Here is a 16,125-nt window from a genome sequence, read left to right as displayed (position 1 = left end):
CATTCATTCCTGTCCTTTTTTGAGTCTGTGTTTGTAGGTACCTCAGTGAGGAATTCGTCGCCTCAGCCTTCATTTTCATTCTCTGATTTCTTTTTTTATTAAATCGTTATTATTGAATTTTCCTTGTCGTGTTTACTTGGTTGTGGTTTCGGAATAAACTCATGTGTTTCGTCAGGTAAATGTCTAGCATCCCATCATTCCTGCACATGTAAAAAAAAAGCCGCCATTTTTGGTTGCTCGCCTCGGGAGTAAAAACTCTCAGCTGTTCGTCCAAGGCTGGTCTTAACTAGCTGCGGACAGAACTATATATATATATATATATATATATATATATATATATATATATATATACAGTGAACCCTCGTTTATCGCGGGGGTTACATTCCAGAACCCCCCGCGATAAACGAAAATCCGCGAAGTAGCGACCATATTTTTTTTTTTTAATATATATATATTTTAAAGCATTATGAACTCCCCACACTCTTATTAACCTTTCCCATACTCTTATAAACACTTCCTATACTCTTAAACACTTTTTTACACTCTTAAACATACGTAATTTTAACAACATATAAAATTCTAATGGGTACTCACCATTGAAGATACTGTAGCTACCCATGGGTTCCCCAAGCAAGACCAGCATCAGAATCTCCTTGCTCCAGCCGGTGACGTCACCGGCGGGGATTCCCGGCGCGAGAGTGGCTGGTCACGTGACCGCTAAAGCGTGCCGCGCTTTGCGGGTATAATCAGCTACACCTGTTGATCACGTGACCACCGATTCACCGAAGCACGCCACGCTTGAGAGGCGTGGCTTTCGGTTTCTGGTTGTGCTTTATAATGCAGCCCGATAAATGGGCTTTTCAGTGTTCCCGAGTTGGTTTTGAGAATAAATATCTTCTCGGACGAGTTTGTGTCTTGCCCGTCATTTCGTCCGTATCAAGCAAGAGCCCCGGCTCTTCAATACTACAACTTGCGTGATGAAGATGATGATGAATTAGCTGTGCAGTACTGATGACGATGAAGGTGATGACGATGATGAATGTACTGGCGTTTTCCATACGCACGACTCTTTGTCTACCCTTCTACTGTACACTATGTACAGTATTTTATTTCTTGTAATATGTTTTAAATACTGTATTTTTCTTATTTCTTTACGTTTTTTAATTTTTTAGGCTAGAAAATGCTTATTTTACCACAAAAATATTTAAAATAATAGTATATAAAAATACATTTATACCGCAAAATCCCGCGATATAGCGAAAAATCCGCGATATAATTTTACATATACTAGCGAGAAAAAACCGCGATGTACCGAATCCGCGAAAAGTGAACCGCGATATAGCGAGGGATGACTGTATATATATATATGTATATATATATATATATATATATATATATATATATATATATATATATATATATATATATATATTGTCGCGTGACTACCCTTGGTGAACACCGTAGGGTAACACGGATGACCGATTGCGAGACTTTACACTCCCGAGGCGAAAACTCAATGGCGGATTCAAGCTCAACACAAAGTTAAACGCGCGGGAGGCCAGACGCAACGAGCTCCACAGCCTTATCTATTAAAATGAAACACCCAGGAAACTGCGTTCAAATATGTACAGAAAATAATATAAGGATTTATTATTGAAAAGTAATAACAGTGAAAAAAACACGCGCCGGTAATACTAATAACTAAATCGGGACGTCCCCACACGACTGATATCAAACACAAAACGAGGGAGATTAATTACGAAAAGAACACGTCACGTCGTTCAAAATGTACGCGGATTCGGGCTTATCTGGTCTTTCGTCGTCTTTGTGGCTGCCGTCCAACACCGCTCCTTTCGGCCCGATCGCACACCTCGCTCCAAGTTCCACGGCCCTCTGCGTCCGCCTCCAAGCGCCACCAGGCCTCGTCGGTCCAACGGCCCACACACACCACGAGCTCCTTTGCTCCAACGGTCCACCGCAGGGCTGCACGAAGCAACCAAAACCAAGTGCCAACTGCCAACTGCAACGAGCTGTGGTCACGAATGTTCAACGAACCGTGTCCTGTGCCAACTCCGACGAACTGTGCAACGAACCGTGTCCTGTGCCAACTGCCACGAACTCTGGTACGGAACTGTAACAACGAACTCTGCGACTCAACTCTCTCAACTCTGGACTCCACTCGAACTGCCGAAATGGCGTCCGACCGTCGCCTATATTGGTGGCCGATGACGTCACATTGGCGCGCTCCTCAGCCAATCATAGCCTCCCAACTCGCCCAGGTCACGCCCTCTGCGGCATGCGACTCCTGACATCTCCCGTCCGTGACCCCGCGGTCCTGGTGTAACACGTGCCAGCGAGGTTGGTAGGCCTTTGAGGTGCGCAGGCGAGGTTTGTAGGCCTTGGAGGTGTAAACGGTGGCGGTGTATTGTGGCGGTGTTCTTGGCCTGGTGGTGCCCATTTATTACGAAGTCAATGTCAGGGAAAGGGAATTATTTAATGTTGCACTAAGGACCTAACTAATGTTTATGTGGTTTGCAGTGCCATAAAGGACAAAGGTTTGATTACTAGGTGATACTCACAGGGGCGTTACCTTTAATCCCTCACTATTTAACACTCGAATCTCCAGGTAGATCCACACTCATACATCTTACCCCGACAACCGCCTGAACATCAATAACTTATTACATGTAGAGTCCCTGTCACGACAGCCGAATACCTACCTATTCAGATCTACCTAGCTCTAGATGTTGCATTACCAAATTCATAACACAGCCCCCCCCCTGGAACCGTAGCTCCTGCAAGGTTCACCGCAGGGCTACCATTCCAGCCTTAACACTTACTGTCACACACTTAATTAACCTATGAAATAAATCAGGAAGGGCTGTGGGAAGTGAGTCGGACTACCTACCTACACTTCCTTAACATGCTGAACCCCTTAACCATCATGCAAGTATGTACATCTTCTTCGTTGTTCCTGTGGAGGGAGGAAACAACAACACACAACACTAACTTAACCACAAAACTTAACCATCTTTCCAAAACTCAAAACTCTAACCTTTGTACATACCCCGGTCTACAGACCGCGTCCCCCGGTGGATGCCACAAGACTCAACCTTACCTGCGGGGCCATCCCCAATGCATCCCCCTAAATTTCCTCGGGCCCTGTCCAGATGTTACAGGTGAGTGACACGGCTCGGTGGATTTCGCCCACATTCATGCTACACAGACCCCTTAACCACTCATTCTCATTCCATAGGTCATCAAGGCATTTCAAAAAAAATCAACAAAGTACTTATTTCAATACACCCCCCTGCAGGACCATGGCATTGATGTCATTCACGTGTGTGTGCATTCCTCAACTAGGCAGCGGGGAGGTACCGCACAAAAAGATGGTGGGGGCGCATCAGGCTGTGGTGCCCGCAGTCCCAAAAACAAGTCAACCGACTTACAAGTTCATTGCCCCCCCCCCCCCTTTACCTCTTGGCCCCGTGACAGCCCAACAGCCCCTTTCCGCCGTTACCTCGCCGGTGAGGGTCTCCACACACACCAGGCTCCTTTGCCTCCTGCTTTCGCGCAGCAACACGGGTCACCGGGGGACTTCCTCACCCCACGGCGCCCAACCAGACCCTCCACCGACGAGCTCCAATTTCCAGTTACCACCGGCTGCCAGGGGTAATTGCCGCAGAGGGGGGCCCGCAGGCATCGCTCCTCAGAGCTTGCTCTGTACCTGCGGACACACACACCTTCCCCACCCATGGTCCCCAAAACACACTTCCTCCCCCGCTGCCATTCAATTCTCCACACAACTCAGCACAATTCAGTACAATTCATAGATGGTGTAAAAGGTGTTACAAGGCTTGCCATGGCCTGCCAATGTGAAATCCCATTCACAGTTCGAATCATTGAATCCTTACACATTTCCAAAAGCACAATTATCACCCCTCATTATCTCCAATAATCATCACACACTCTCCAGGTTCCACTCTCACGACCACATCAAAACACCTAACCACAATACAAAAACATACGCCACCCACAAGACACTGTGGCTCCCATTCCATCCCCTCACCGGCCATGTCATCACTCTCACCCGCCTCCCAACTCCAAATTACATGTCCCCAATTTCCCAAAGCAAATCCTGAAGCCTGGGACAGTACTCCTCAAAACACTCACCTCAAGTGCAGGTAGTTGCAGGTTGGTCAGGTCCAAGAGCGTCATCCACCCTTCACAATCCCAAAATTTCACATTGGGCCTACCAAATACTTCCAAATTTCTCTTTTGTCCCCACTACACTGGCAGGTATGTGGATCCGCATCCAACGGTGATCATCACTACCCAACTACCTGTGGCCACGACAGCTCTGCACCTCTACCGTGCAAGGGTCACCGGGACAAGGTGAGCAGTCAAAACGCCAACATGGCCCATGAGTGTCCATAAGGGTGCGACCCACCATCCATCCTTCGGCCCCCCCTGCGAGGAACACAGCTGCAGCAGCCCCAGCTGGCCAATGTGGTGAGCACTTGCTGCTAAAACACACACTACCGCACACACAACCTCGGCCCTGGGGGGCACGGTCGCAGTGCGTGGCATCCCTACAGCCACGTCCCCTGCACCTCCCCATCATCCCCCAGTCCGACTACAGAACTGCAGCCCCCCAGTGCTCACCCACACTTGACCACACCAAGGTCCAGTCAACAGCCATGCTCCACCAGGAGACCCACCCAGAAGACATGGTCCACACACCTCGGACACGCACAGCACCACGTTGACCCTCAGGCTACACAACTACATCCCCATCATCCCGCGTCCCAAATATCAGCACAGTTGCCCCCGCAACCAGTTGAAAGCTGTGTCTTGCTACCCTATTAATTTCATCACAGCCTCCAACACTTTGGTCTACACACCTGGATCAATAATGGCGTCACTGTACAGTGTCCACCATGGCATTTCAAAATCCACCCTTAAATTTCCATCTAACCCACAGATTACCCATGCCAACCATTTGTCACATTTCACTCACCTCACCAAAGAAGGATGCTTTGCCATACACATGCCAGCCGAGCATGGCCCATATGCTCGGCGCGTTACACATCTCCCGATTCACATCCCCATGGCTCTCTTCCCAACCCGAGAGTCCATAAATCATAACGGAGCATCTGTGGAAGGTCACTCACCCCATCACGTTCCACAGATGCCCCAATGGTTGTCCGGCAGGCTATCTCCATCCCTGTCCATTCGGTTTGACCCGCGTCCATAGACCAACCACCATGCCAGGTCACCACATGCTGGTTGTCCCAGAGTCTCAGGGAGAGGGTGTCAGGTCGCATGCCCGGGTGATCACTACATCAGGCCCAAGCTGGCCATCTGCGGTGCCACCACCAAAGCGCGACCCACAACACCTCCCCCTAGTGGTCCTCAATATTTGCCATCCCAGGCTTGAGAAACCACCTCGGACCTCCCTGGAGGTCTTAACCCCCACCAGGGTCCGGTGACCCTGCCGGCCCGAGCCACCAGCTCGGACGGCGCCCCGATGGACAAGGGACGCCACACTCCACCAGACCCCCCGTGGGACCCAGCTCGTACCTCGACACCCAAGGCTGGACCCCACGTCCAAATCTCGCCATCACAGCCCCCCAGCTGGCTGGCATACCCAAATTTTGAAAGGGGCAACTTTGGCCCGAGGCCATCACCCATGACCTCTCCATGTCCAGATCCCGCAGCCCGGGGACCAATCCAAACCATGGCTGCTCCAAATCAATTTCCCATTGTAATTTTATTTTACAAATTTTCATTCCCACTGCCATTCCGCAGCTGCAGGGAACAACCTCTACCACCGGTTGTTCTGCCCCTCCCTGCAGTTGATCCAAATTCCCTACAGGGACCAAATCTCCAGAAGCTCTATCTCCCGATCCTCCAAGATCCAAATCCAGCCCGGAGCCAACACACTCCCCCAACTGGTTGTCCAATTTTGGAGCCTCTGTTTCCAAATAGCAGTGTACAGTGAGCGTCCCCTCGGTCATTCCAACCACCTCCTTGGACCAACTCACCTCTTCCCCCAGACTCCTTTGGGCCTGAACAAGCTCTACCTCCATGGGACTGTCACAGGTCTCCAGCCGCTGGATCAAATCATCCTCATCATTACAAATCATTCCTGGCCCCGCCAGGCTTTGATCAATATCCCCAATAAATACCCGGTCCGGCTCTATCGCATGGACCCCCAAAAACTCTACCCCCTCTTGCTCCGCACCACCGCCCTGGTGCTGCACAATTCCAAATTCATCCCCCGGTTGGGGTGTTGTGACATCCACACGGTCCCGATAAACAACCAGGCCAGAATGTGGGAAACATTCCCCATTACAACTCTCACATTCCAAATTTCCTTCCCCGCTCACCTGTGGACACTCCACGTTTACCTGCAGGCATTCCCCATCTACCTGTACACATTCCCCATCCACCTGTGGACATTCCCCATCCACCTGTGCAATTCCAAATTTTGCCATTTTGTTTGCCAGCCCATCAATTTTAATACTCAATCGATCACTCATTTCCTTCATTCCTTCCCTCCATTCCTTCCCCTGTGACTTCATTTGTTCATTCAATTCCCGACTGGCTCGCTCTCTCTGTGCGTACATGTCCCCCATCTGCTTTCCCAATCGCTCACTGTTCTTTTCCATCCCTTCAATTTGTTCCTCCAATCGATCACTCATTCCCTTCATTCCTTCCCTACATTCCTTCCCCTGGGACTCCATTTTTCGAAGCAATTGACCCAACATCTGGTCGGTTGTCGGGGCCGTTCCTACTACTCCCGACTCCCCGGTGGGGGAGGGGGATAAGTTGGTGCTCGGGACGAGGGAGGTTCCAAGGCTCACCTCTGCATCTAATTCCCCTATTTCCGGCTCACTCCCGACGCTGACGGAGGCCTCGCTGCGTACTTCCATCTCATCAATTTCCGACATCCGCTTTCCGGAAGATTGTTTCCCGCGCGCGTATTTATTTTAATAATTCCTGAAACAATTTAAATTTGACGAAGACACGATATCGCGCTCCGTTTGCCCGATTGATTATTAAATTTCTCCGCCTCGACTATAAAAATTTTTGCGTTCGAACGTCGGGCGCAATGTACGCCCGACCGTGTCGATGTCTCCCCGCGGACAAAAAAATTTGTCCGACCGTGTCGATGTCTCGCCGCGGACAAAAAAATTTGTCCGACGGGTTCAAATCCCACTCCTGACACCACTTGTCGCGTGACTACCCTTGGTGAACACCGTAGGGTAACACGGATGACCGATTGCGAGACTTTACACTCCCGAGGCGAAAACTCAATGGCGGATTCAAGCTCAACACAAAGTTAAACGCGCGGGAGGCCAGACGCAACGAGCTCCACAGCCTTATCTATTAAAATGAAACACCCAGGAAACTGCGTTCAAATATGTACAGAAAATAATATAAGGATTTATTATTGAAAAGTAATAACAGTGAAAAAAACACGTGCCGGTAATACTAATAACTAAATCGGGACGTCCCCACACGACTGATATCAAACACAAAACGAGGGAGATTAATTACGAAAAGAACACGTCACGTCGTTCAAAATGTACGCGGATTCGGGCTTATCTGGTCTTTCGTCGTCTTTGTGGCTGCCGTCCAACACCGCTCCTTTCGGCCCGATCGCACACCTCGCTCCAAGTTCCACGGCCCTCTGCGTCCGCCTCCAAGCGCCACCAGGCCTCGTCGGTCCAACGGCCCACACACACCACGAGCTCCTTTGCTCCAACGGTCCACCGCAGGGCTGCACGAAGCAACCAAAACCAAGTGCCAACTGCCAACTGCAACGAGCTGTGGTCACGAATGTTCAACGAACCGTGTCCTGTGCCAACTCCGACGAACTGTGCAACGAACCGTGTCCTGTGCCAACTGCCACGAACTCTGGTACGGAACTGTAACAACGAACTCTGCGACTCAACTCTCTCAACTCTGGACTCCACTCGAACTGCCGAAATGGCGTCCGACCGTCGCCTATATTGGTGGCCGATGACGTCACATTGGCGCGCTCCTCAGCCAATCATAGCCTCCCAACTCGCCCAGGTCACGCCCTCTGCGGCATGCGACTCCTGACATCTCCCGTCCGTGACCCCGCGGTCCTGGTGTAACACGTGCCAGCGAGGTTGGTAGGCCTTTGAGGTGCGCAGGCGAGGTTTGTAGGCCTTGGAGGTGTAAACGGTGGCGGTGTATTGTGGCGGTGTTCTTGGCCTGGTGGTGCCCATTTATTACGAAGTCAATGTCAGGGAAAGGGAATTATTTAATGTTGCACTAAGGACCTAACTAATGTTTATGTGGTTTGCAGTGCCATAAAGGACAAAGGTTTGATTACTAGGTGATACTCACAGGGGCGTTACCTTTAATCCCTCACTATTTAACACTCGAATCTCCAGGTAGATCCACACTCATACATCTTACCCCGACAACCGCCTGAACATCAATAACTTATTACATGTAGAGTCCCTGTCACGACAGCCGAATACCTACCTATTCAGATCTACCTAGCTCTAGATGTTGCATTACCAAATTCATAACAAAATATATATATATATATATATATATATATATATATATATATATATATATATATATATATATATATATATATATATATTGTTGCGGATTCCTGGGTCGGCTCTCCCCTTATCAAGTGGGGGGTTAATCCCCTTGTCTTTTAAACTGGCCGTCCCCCAATCCTGGAAATTATGCCGCTCCTTCCGGTCGGAATTAGCTAGGGTGATTGGTCAATGAAGTCCCAAATACCTACTTACTAACCCGACCGTAAAGCAGGGAAATAACTCCCGCTCGAACCACGGATAAGATGGAATATTGCCGAGCGGTTAGCAATCCACGATCCGAGCCGTTAACAATAAAACTAAACCCGATCCTGAGCGGTTTCCAAATCGTGCCACAGGTACTCAATTGAAAGAAAGGACGCGAACGATCGAATAAGAGGAAACCAGAGTAAGTGAAGAACAAAGAGTGGGTTTATTAATTATGTACAAAATCCCAAAGAGGAAACGAAAGCATGTACAAGAAGAAACAAAAGGACACAGGGCAAGATTATCTATACAGTCTTAACTTATCACGACCCCAGGACAAACAGACAGACTCACACGGAATTGTAGTGGTAGGGGAGGAAGGTCCAAGCAGATGGTTCCAGGCTCCTCGTCCGATCCCGACCCGTGGCGGTGATGGAAACAGGCCGGCAGCGCGTCGTTGGCGTTGACCGTGAGCGGACCTTACATATGCGAGGGGCTGGAATGCTGCGTACGTATAGCGTACCAAACGCTCTCTCTCTCCCGATCAATCAATGTCCGTATCAAACAGGCCATTCGTAACAACGAGCTCTCTCGGCGCAGTTCTTCAATAAACAGTTCGTGCAACGCAATCCCCGATGCAGTTCGTTACCATCGATGTTTCCCTGCGCAGTCCGTTTCAGCCCCGAGTCGACTCTCAGTTCACTCTCGTAAAAAGGCTCACGCTGGCGCTTATATTACGCGCTCTTTGAAACCACGCCCGCCAGCGAGCTCACCTCAGCCCTGGTTGGTTGGCGAGGACTCACCGGCTCCACCCTTGATGGCAAGGTGACAGGGCCATGCCTCGTTCCCGTGTCCCGCCCCCTTTTTCCTCGGCCCGAGACCGCGTGTTCAATGGCGTTTGGAGCGAGGCAGCGAACGCTGCTGGTCAAGCAGAGGCGCATAATAGAATTGGGAGGGACAAGCCCCGACTGTAGGGGCGCATACTGGCGTAGCTTGGAGAGTGGCTGGCCAAGAAGCGAATGGGGCCTATCTTATTTAATTAATGCAACGCAGATTCAATTATTGGGAACACAGCCTTATCTGAAACATACTAAGGAAATAACAAAGTCCTATGGTGTCCTACGTGTTGGTGTGGACTAACTATGGGTGCAACCTTTGACCTTTTAAATGATGGAATATTATTTACAAGTATTTACAAAGTGAGGGGTTCTCAAAACCGCAACAATATATATATATATATATTTTTGTTTGTTTTAGCACAAACACATCATTGTCTTTTCTTTTTTTTTAATGGTCATTACTACTGTTTAACACAAAACTGAAAGGGCGGAACCCTAATGTTATTGAGGCATTATATGAGCCTAAATCAACTGCAATCTTTAAACCCCAGAGAGGATAACATGAACCTTCCTGCTGTCCCCGTAGGGAGTGGTTGTACTCGTACATTAAAGTCAAATGTTTGGATTGGTTGTAATTGATAACCGAGTTACATTCCCATCCAACCATTCAAAATGCCTTTTTCTGTGGGGCAGATCTACAAACTTCATGATCACAATGAAACGTCAAGTAGAACTAATCGCCTCGCAATCAAACCGTCCATATAGTAGATAAACATCAAAAGGTCCAAGTGGAAACTATTTCAATAGTTCGGCAATGCAAGGCAAGCAAAACCAACGACTTAACCAGGACAACCTTTTTCAAAATTTAACATGATCCAAGTCTCATAATGGAGCTGCCACTCACACACATGGAAATGGAATACATGACACAACACAGGACTCTTGGAGGAGACAACGCCATTGAGCTGGGGGAGGGAGTGCTGTCACTTCCCAGGGCACTCTGGGTACCAGCCATGTCACAACAACGGTGCCGTCTCTTGCACTGCACTCAGCAGGGCATCTTTCCTCCCCATGGATGCCAACCTATGATTGTTTGTCCATTCACTTAACCTGTAAATGCTAGGCGTCAAGCAAGGAAGCAGCATATACCATTTTTAAAATCCTTGGTATGACTTGGCCAGGATTTGAACCGCCGACCTAACGGATTCGAAATGGATGTTCAAACCATCACGCTGTTAGGGTTATTTTTCTGGTTGTACCTAACCTATTAAAATGGGGGGTGGGGGGGTGTATACAGAATCGAGGCTCGTGTAAGAGTTAACACATTGAACATGAGAATATGCACAGACACATAAAACATACAATGAAGGGAGCGGGAGACAAGAGGGGGAGGGGGAGCGGGAGAGGGAAGCACACGAGCACAACAGTAGAGAACAGGGACGTCGGTAGATCTGTGGAAGGGAATTGGGGAGGATGAGTACACGGTATATAGCTTTTGCTTTGTGCATCAAATTTCCAATGCAGGTAATGCCCCATTACCCAAATGTGCTGGCATCGATGCGCGAGGCCTTCAACCGGAATTGACATGTTCATTCTGTGCTTCTTTGCATTCATGTTTCAGAAGCAACGTGCAGGAAACAGGCCTGCCCCTCAGCGAGTCATGCAGACAATAAAGTGTGTTGTGGTTGGTGATGGAGCCGTCGGTAAAACCTGCCTCCTAATCTCGTACACGACCAACAAATTTCCTTCGGAATACGTTCCCACGGTACACGCACTCTTCCATTACTAATGCCAAACATGCCTTTATGTTCTTCTACATTTGTACATGTCTATTTGTTTTGCTTATTTTTGCACCTTTTTAATTGTGTTAAAAGTTGGTTGTTAAATAAACAAATTTTGATGCCGTTCCCATTCTCAGAAGTGAGTTTGATCATTACGAAGTCGTTGAACATTCCTTCGCCCATTTTCCCCACCTACACAGGTGTTTGATAACTATGCAGTGACGGTGATGATTGGAGGAGAACCGTACACGCTGGGCCTGTTTGATACGGCTGGTAAGTGAGCGATGCGGCAATCATTTCTGTGGCATGATGGATTTTCTGCTCCGTCGGTCTGCTTACACCGAAGTGATGGCCCAGCCGCTCGTGATTTTTCACTCCAGTTACGGTCTCGGCTTGTTCCCGAGAGAATTTCTGGCACTCGAGGCAGGTTCCCGTTGTGACCATAGAAACGTGATGGTCGTAGCGAAGAATGGCTTGCGTTGCGTTTGCGTGCTTCTTTATTTATGTATTTTCCTCTGTTTCACTTGTCGTGATGGACAATCCCGTTGTGAATTGGTACTTTGGGAAGTGTTGCGTGCTCGATGTACGGAGGAACTGTGGGTGTTGTGTATCTGGTATAAATACCAAGTTTAAGTTTTAATGCTGACCCACATGACGTTTCTCCTTTTCAAGGGAATTGGATTTTTCTCATCACAGATGATATTGTCATTTGATTTTGAATATTTAGAAAACTTTTGATTTCTTAATTTGGTGAAATTTTGAATCGGAAACCTTGGGGTGGGTGGGGGGGGGGGGTGTGTTGATTTTCCCTGCCCCCTCTCCCACCCTAACTTCTCTCTTGGAGATGTTTAACTTCACCTCTGCTGTGTCCTAACCCATATTTTGTCAACAGGACAGGAAGATTATGACCGCTTGCGTCCTCTTAGCTACCCCCAGACTGATGTCTTCCTCGTATGCTTCTCGGTCGTTTCCCCATCGTCGTTTGAAAACGTCAAAGAAAAGGTGGGATCCTTTCTCATTCCATGGAGTGCTCTTACAATGGTTTTTGTAATTTTGTTTCTCACTGACACAAGATAGTTCTCCCATTTTGTTCCCTCGTGTTCTGCTCTCGATCCACGAGCCTCGATCTTGTATACAAAATAAAATGCACGATGTACTAGCATTTTTATTTTTGAAAATATTACTACATGGCATTAATTTATCTCGATCGCCCCTGCAGTGGGTCCCAGAAATTACCCACCATTGTCCGAAGACGCCCTTCCTGCTGGTGGGGACCCAGACTGACCTGCGTGATGATCCCGCAACTATCGAGAAACTCGCGAAGAACAAACAGAAACCAGTCAACCTGGAGCTCGCCGAGCGGCAGGCCAAAGATCTTAAAGCCGTCAAATATGTCGAATGCTCTGCTCTTACTCAGGTTTGTTTTAATTTTGAAGAATATTTTAATACTTTAGATTTTTTTTTAATGTTGAGGGTGTGTATCTACTGCTACCTATGCACCCGCACCTTTTATTCAGTTGTTTTTCTCAGAGGGATGGTTTCTGGCAATCGCAAAATCAAAATCCATTTGGGTTGTGAATCGTACTAAAGTACGCACCTTGGTGTCTGTCTGTCTGTAAGACGATTTTTGACCGCAATACATTAGGTAGTTACTTATCCAATCTCATCCAAACTTGACAGGGAGACTGAGGGTCACACGATGGAAGTTGTAGCGATTTAACTCCCCTTCCACACCCCCTCCATCACAAGGGGGTTTTTCGCATCCAAGGGAGTTGCGTGTTGAGGTGTATATCCGTGTTAAGATAGCTTTATCTTGGCGTTTCTCCAAAGACTCTTCGAACACCAAGAGTAATAGCAATACTAAGGATAATAATAACATAATAATATTATTAATTTGAAAACTATATTAATGCTAATATACCACCATGCAGCTCATAGAGACTGCATTTGGAGGGAGAGGTACACAATAATTGATTGATGAATTGCATCATTAAAATCAATAAAAGATTGTCGTAAAATATTTTCTTCATCAATTAGTTAATTGCATAACTAAACCACTAGTGCTTCATCTGAAGATGTAACTTTTAGAAATTTAATTAAACAAGTCATGAATAAAAAAATTTAAATAATTAATCGATTAATTGATGAATCAATAAATCAAAAATACCATTTACAGCCAAATCACTGTCATTGACATGTCCAAATATCAGCTTCTTCGCTCAAAAGGTGCCTGAGATATTGCCCAGAAGAGAAAATAAATAAATGATTAATAATGAAAATAAATAAATAATAATCTTTAAAAAAATTAAATGATTAATCAATTGGCTAATAGAATACATAAACCACCACCATTTCATCCGAATCTGTAGCTGAATTGTTTTTTTTAGTCATTAATCGAATAATTAATAGATTAATTGATTAATCAATAAATCAAAAATAGCCATTGCAGCCAAATCACTTGGTCATTGTCATGTCCAAATATCAGCTTCCTAACTCAAAAGGTGCCTGAGATAATGCCCAGAAGAGAAAGGAAATATATAAACTTAATTAATCGCTAATAATTAAATAGCTCATCGATTAATTGATTAATCAAAAAAACAAAAATACCGTTATTTTTGTACTTGCTCACGATTGTGCCGAAATTTCAGATTCCTAGCTCAAAGGATGGCTGAGATGTCACCTGGACAACCAAGAAAACAAGAAAACAAACAAGAAAACAACCAGAGTGAAAACTGAGTCCTCCCTTTCAGCGTGCGTCATTGCCGAGCCCCCTTCGGTGCCTGGCAATGATGTTATGCAGCGCCTGGAGATGGCATAGGAAAGGAGCGGTGTACAATAACATGACTCCCCCTTCCTCTCCCGTAGTGTGTGGGTAAACTAGTTTAAATAAATTTGGCAAAACTGTGGTGGCAAAGTTATTTTTTTGGAGATGAAGCAATCCTCTAAAAGCTTTTGTTTATTTTATTTATCATTCATTCCCTCGCTTTCCAAACTAATTAGGCTAATCTCGAATTAATTTAGCTTCTCGCATCTATGGTCAGTATCATAGTGGCCTCTCGTATGCATGACATGGCATTGGCCTCGATTTGGCAGCAAATGGATTGTTCAACGGTCTTGATTCGTGAACAAGCACAAGCGGATCATTAATTGCCCTCGATTCGCCGCTCAAGGCGATCCTTCATTGGCCTCGATTCATTCTCCATGGCAAAGCACACAAGTGCAGCTATTTGCTTCGCAGCAGTGAGACGGTCGTACCTCAGTCGTGGGTGACGTCATACGTTACAAACAAATGTGTGATCTTTATTGATGGCCGGGTACGGTGCGAACGCTAAACACACTTCACGGTCACAGACCCCAGGGGCCTCAGACGTGGTGCAAATGAGCCCATGGAGACAGAGTGCATTTCTGTTGGCTATAATAGAAGTGCTGATTGGCCGTGCACTGTTGATGTAATGACTTTGTGGAAGTGAACCGCTGAAAACTACGTTGATGGCAGATGAGGGAAGTAGTAAGTTTAGAAAATGCTATGTTAACTTGTTTTAAAACAACGCTTCATACATCTAGTTAGTTTGATGTCGGACCTCATTTTGTCGGATTTTGTTTATCTGCTCAATCAATGGTACCAGCCTAAAGGCCGACTCTGAATTGTTATCAAGTGATCTTTGATGTTTAAGACTGTAGGCCCTGAGAGAGACGTTGATAAAGGTCTACAAGTGTGATGCAATTATCCAAGATGCAGGAAGTATTTTTTGGGGGGATAAACAAATGTACCTAATTGGGAAGAAAAATATAAACGGATTGTGTATTTAATATGTACGCCTTAAACTTTATTTTGGACTGTTGTGTGATGTCTAGATCTAGACTGACACAGGCATGCTTTATTTAAGCCTGTGAGCATTCGATGCAAATAGATTTAAAGAGTGTTTTGCCGATGCTGGCAATGCCCATGGCTATCAATTTTATTTTTTTGTGCTGGGATCAAGTGAGTTGTTTTTATTTATTTATTTGTCAAACCAGCAAGCGTGTAACAATGCTCTGCTCTTAGCCATTTAGTCTCGGTTCAAATCTCGAGCCAGATATAAACTGGCATCCCAGTGTTTCTTCGGCAAGGTGATTCATCGATGCGTGTGCTGTCCCTCGGATGGACGTTAAACTGGATGTCATGTCTGCTGGAAGTAGTTGGCGGACGTTTAAGATTCCACGGTGTCTTTCCCGAAGAGTAGGCGAGCTATTGCTGGCACCATGGACAAACTCCAAACTTCCTGCCCTAACGTTCGTCAAACGTCAGGCTTAGGCAGCCGCTTCGTGAAAGCCTTGGGCCAAACTTGCCTCCCGACCACCCCCACAACAATGTGGGAATAATTGTGGCCGCGAAAGAGGAAGCAGGCCTGGCTGTCGTGTTTTGAATAAGTCGTAAGGGCTGGTTCAAGACGAGATGTCGGAAAGCTTGCTAACCCAAGCATGACAAGAACATGAAGTAAGCAACGCTTCAGCAGAGCTTTTGATTCAAACATGAGTGGATTTGGGCAAAATAGTCCGTTTTTGTTTTCAGATTAGACCTCAAAGGGGATTTTATTTATTTACCCAATTAGGGCATCAAGAAAAGATTAGCTTTTTCCCAGGTTTGACAAAAATGGGATCCTGGGGGCATCACTTGGGAATAAGCAAGGGAGTTGTCTAGCAAGGCGAGGAGTATTTGTCATT

At 46.7% G+C, this 16,125-nt stretch overlaps 2 protein-coding genes across 2 annotated transcripts in view; one reads left to right on the top strand and one right to left on the bottom strand.

Moving 5' to 3' along the window:
• Positions 1 to 15,358, top strand: part of LOC137417421 (cell division control protein 42 homolog) — a 37,371-nt gene extending 22,013 nt beyond the window's left edge. Inside the window, exons 2-6 of the mRNA XM_068103324.2 lie at positions 11,262 to 11,405; positions 11,622 to 11,694; positions 12,314 to 12,423; positions 12,641 to 12,838; positions 14,070 to 15,358. Of these exons, the coding sequence (XP_067959425.1) occupies positions 11,301 to 11,405; positions 11,622 to 11,694; positions 12,314 to 12,423; positions 12,641 to 12,838; positions 14,070 to 14,093 (510 nt within the window). The 5' untranslated portion in view covers positions 11,262 to 11,300 and the 3' untranslated portion in view covers positions 14,094 to 15,358. The remainder of the gene's footprint in view (positions 1 to 11,261; positions 11,406 to 11,621; positions 11,695 to 12,313; positions 12,424 to 12,640; positions 12,839 to 14,069) is intronic.
• The window catches only part of LOC144892686 (uncharacterized), a 451,569-nt gene that overhangs the window by 315,783 nt on the left and 119,661 nt on the right, over positions 1 to 16,125 (bottom strand). The window lies entirely within an intron of this gene.

This window comes from Myxine glutinosa, chromosome 6 (assembly GCF_964187855.1).
Source record: "Myxine glutinosa chromosome 6, kmMyxGlut1.1, whole genome shotgun sequence".
Lineage (NCBI taxonomy): Eukaryota > Metazoa > Chordata > Myxini > Myxiniformes > Myxinidae > Myxine > Myxine glutinosa.
The sequence above is the reverse complement of the archived record's forward strand: the minus strand, read 5'-3'. Positions and strand labels throughout refer to the sequence as shown.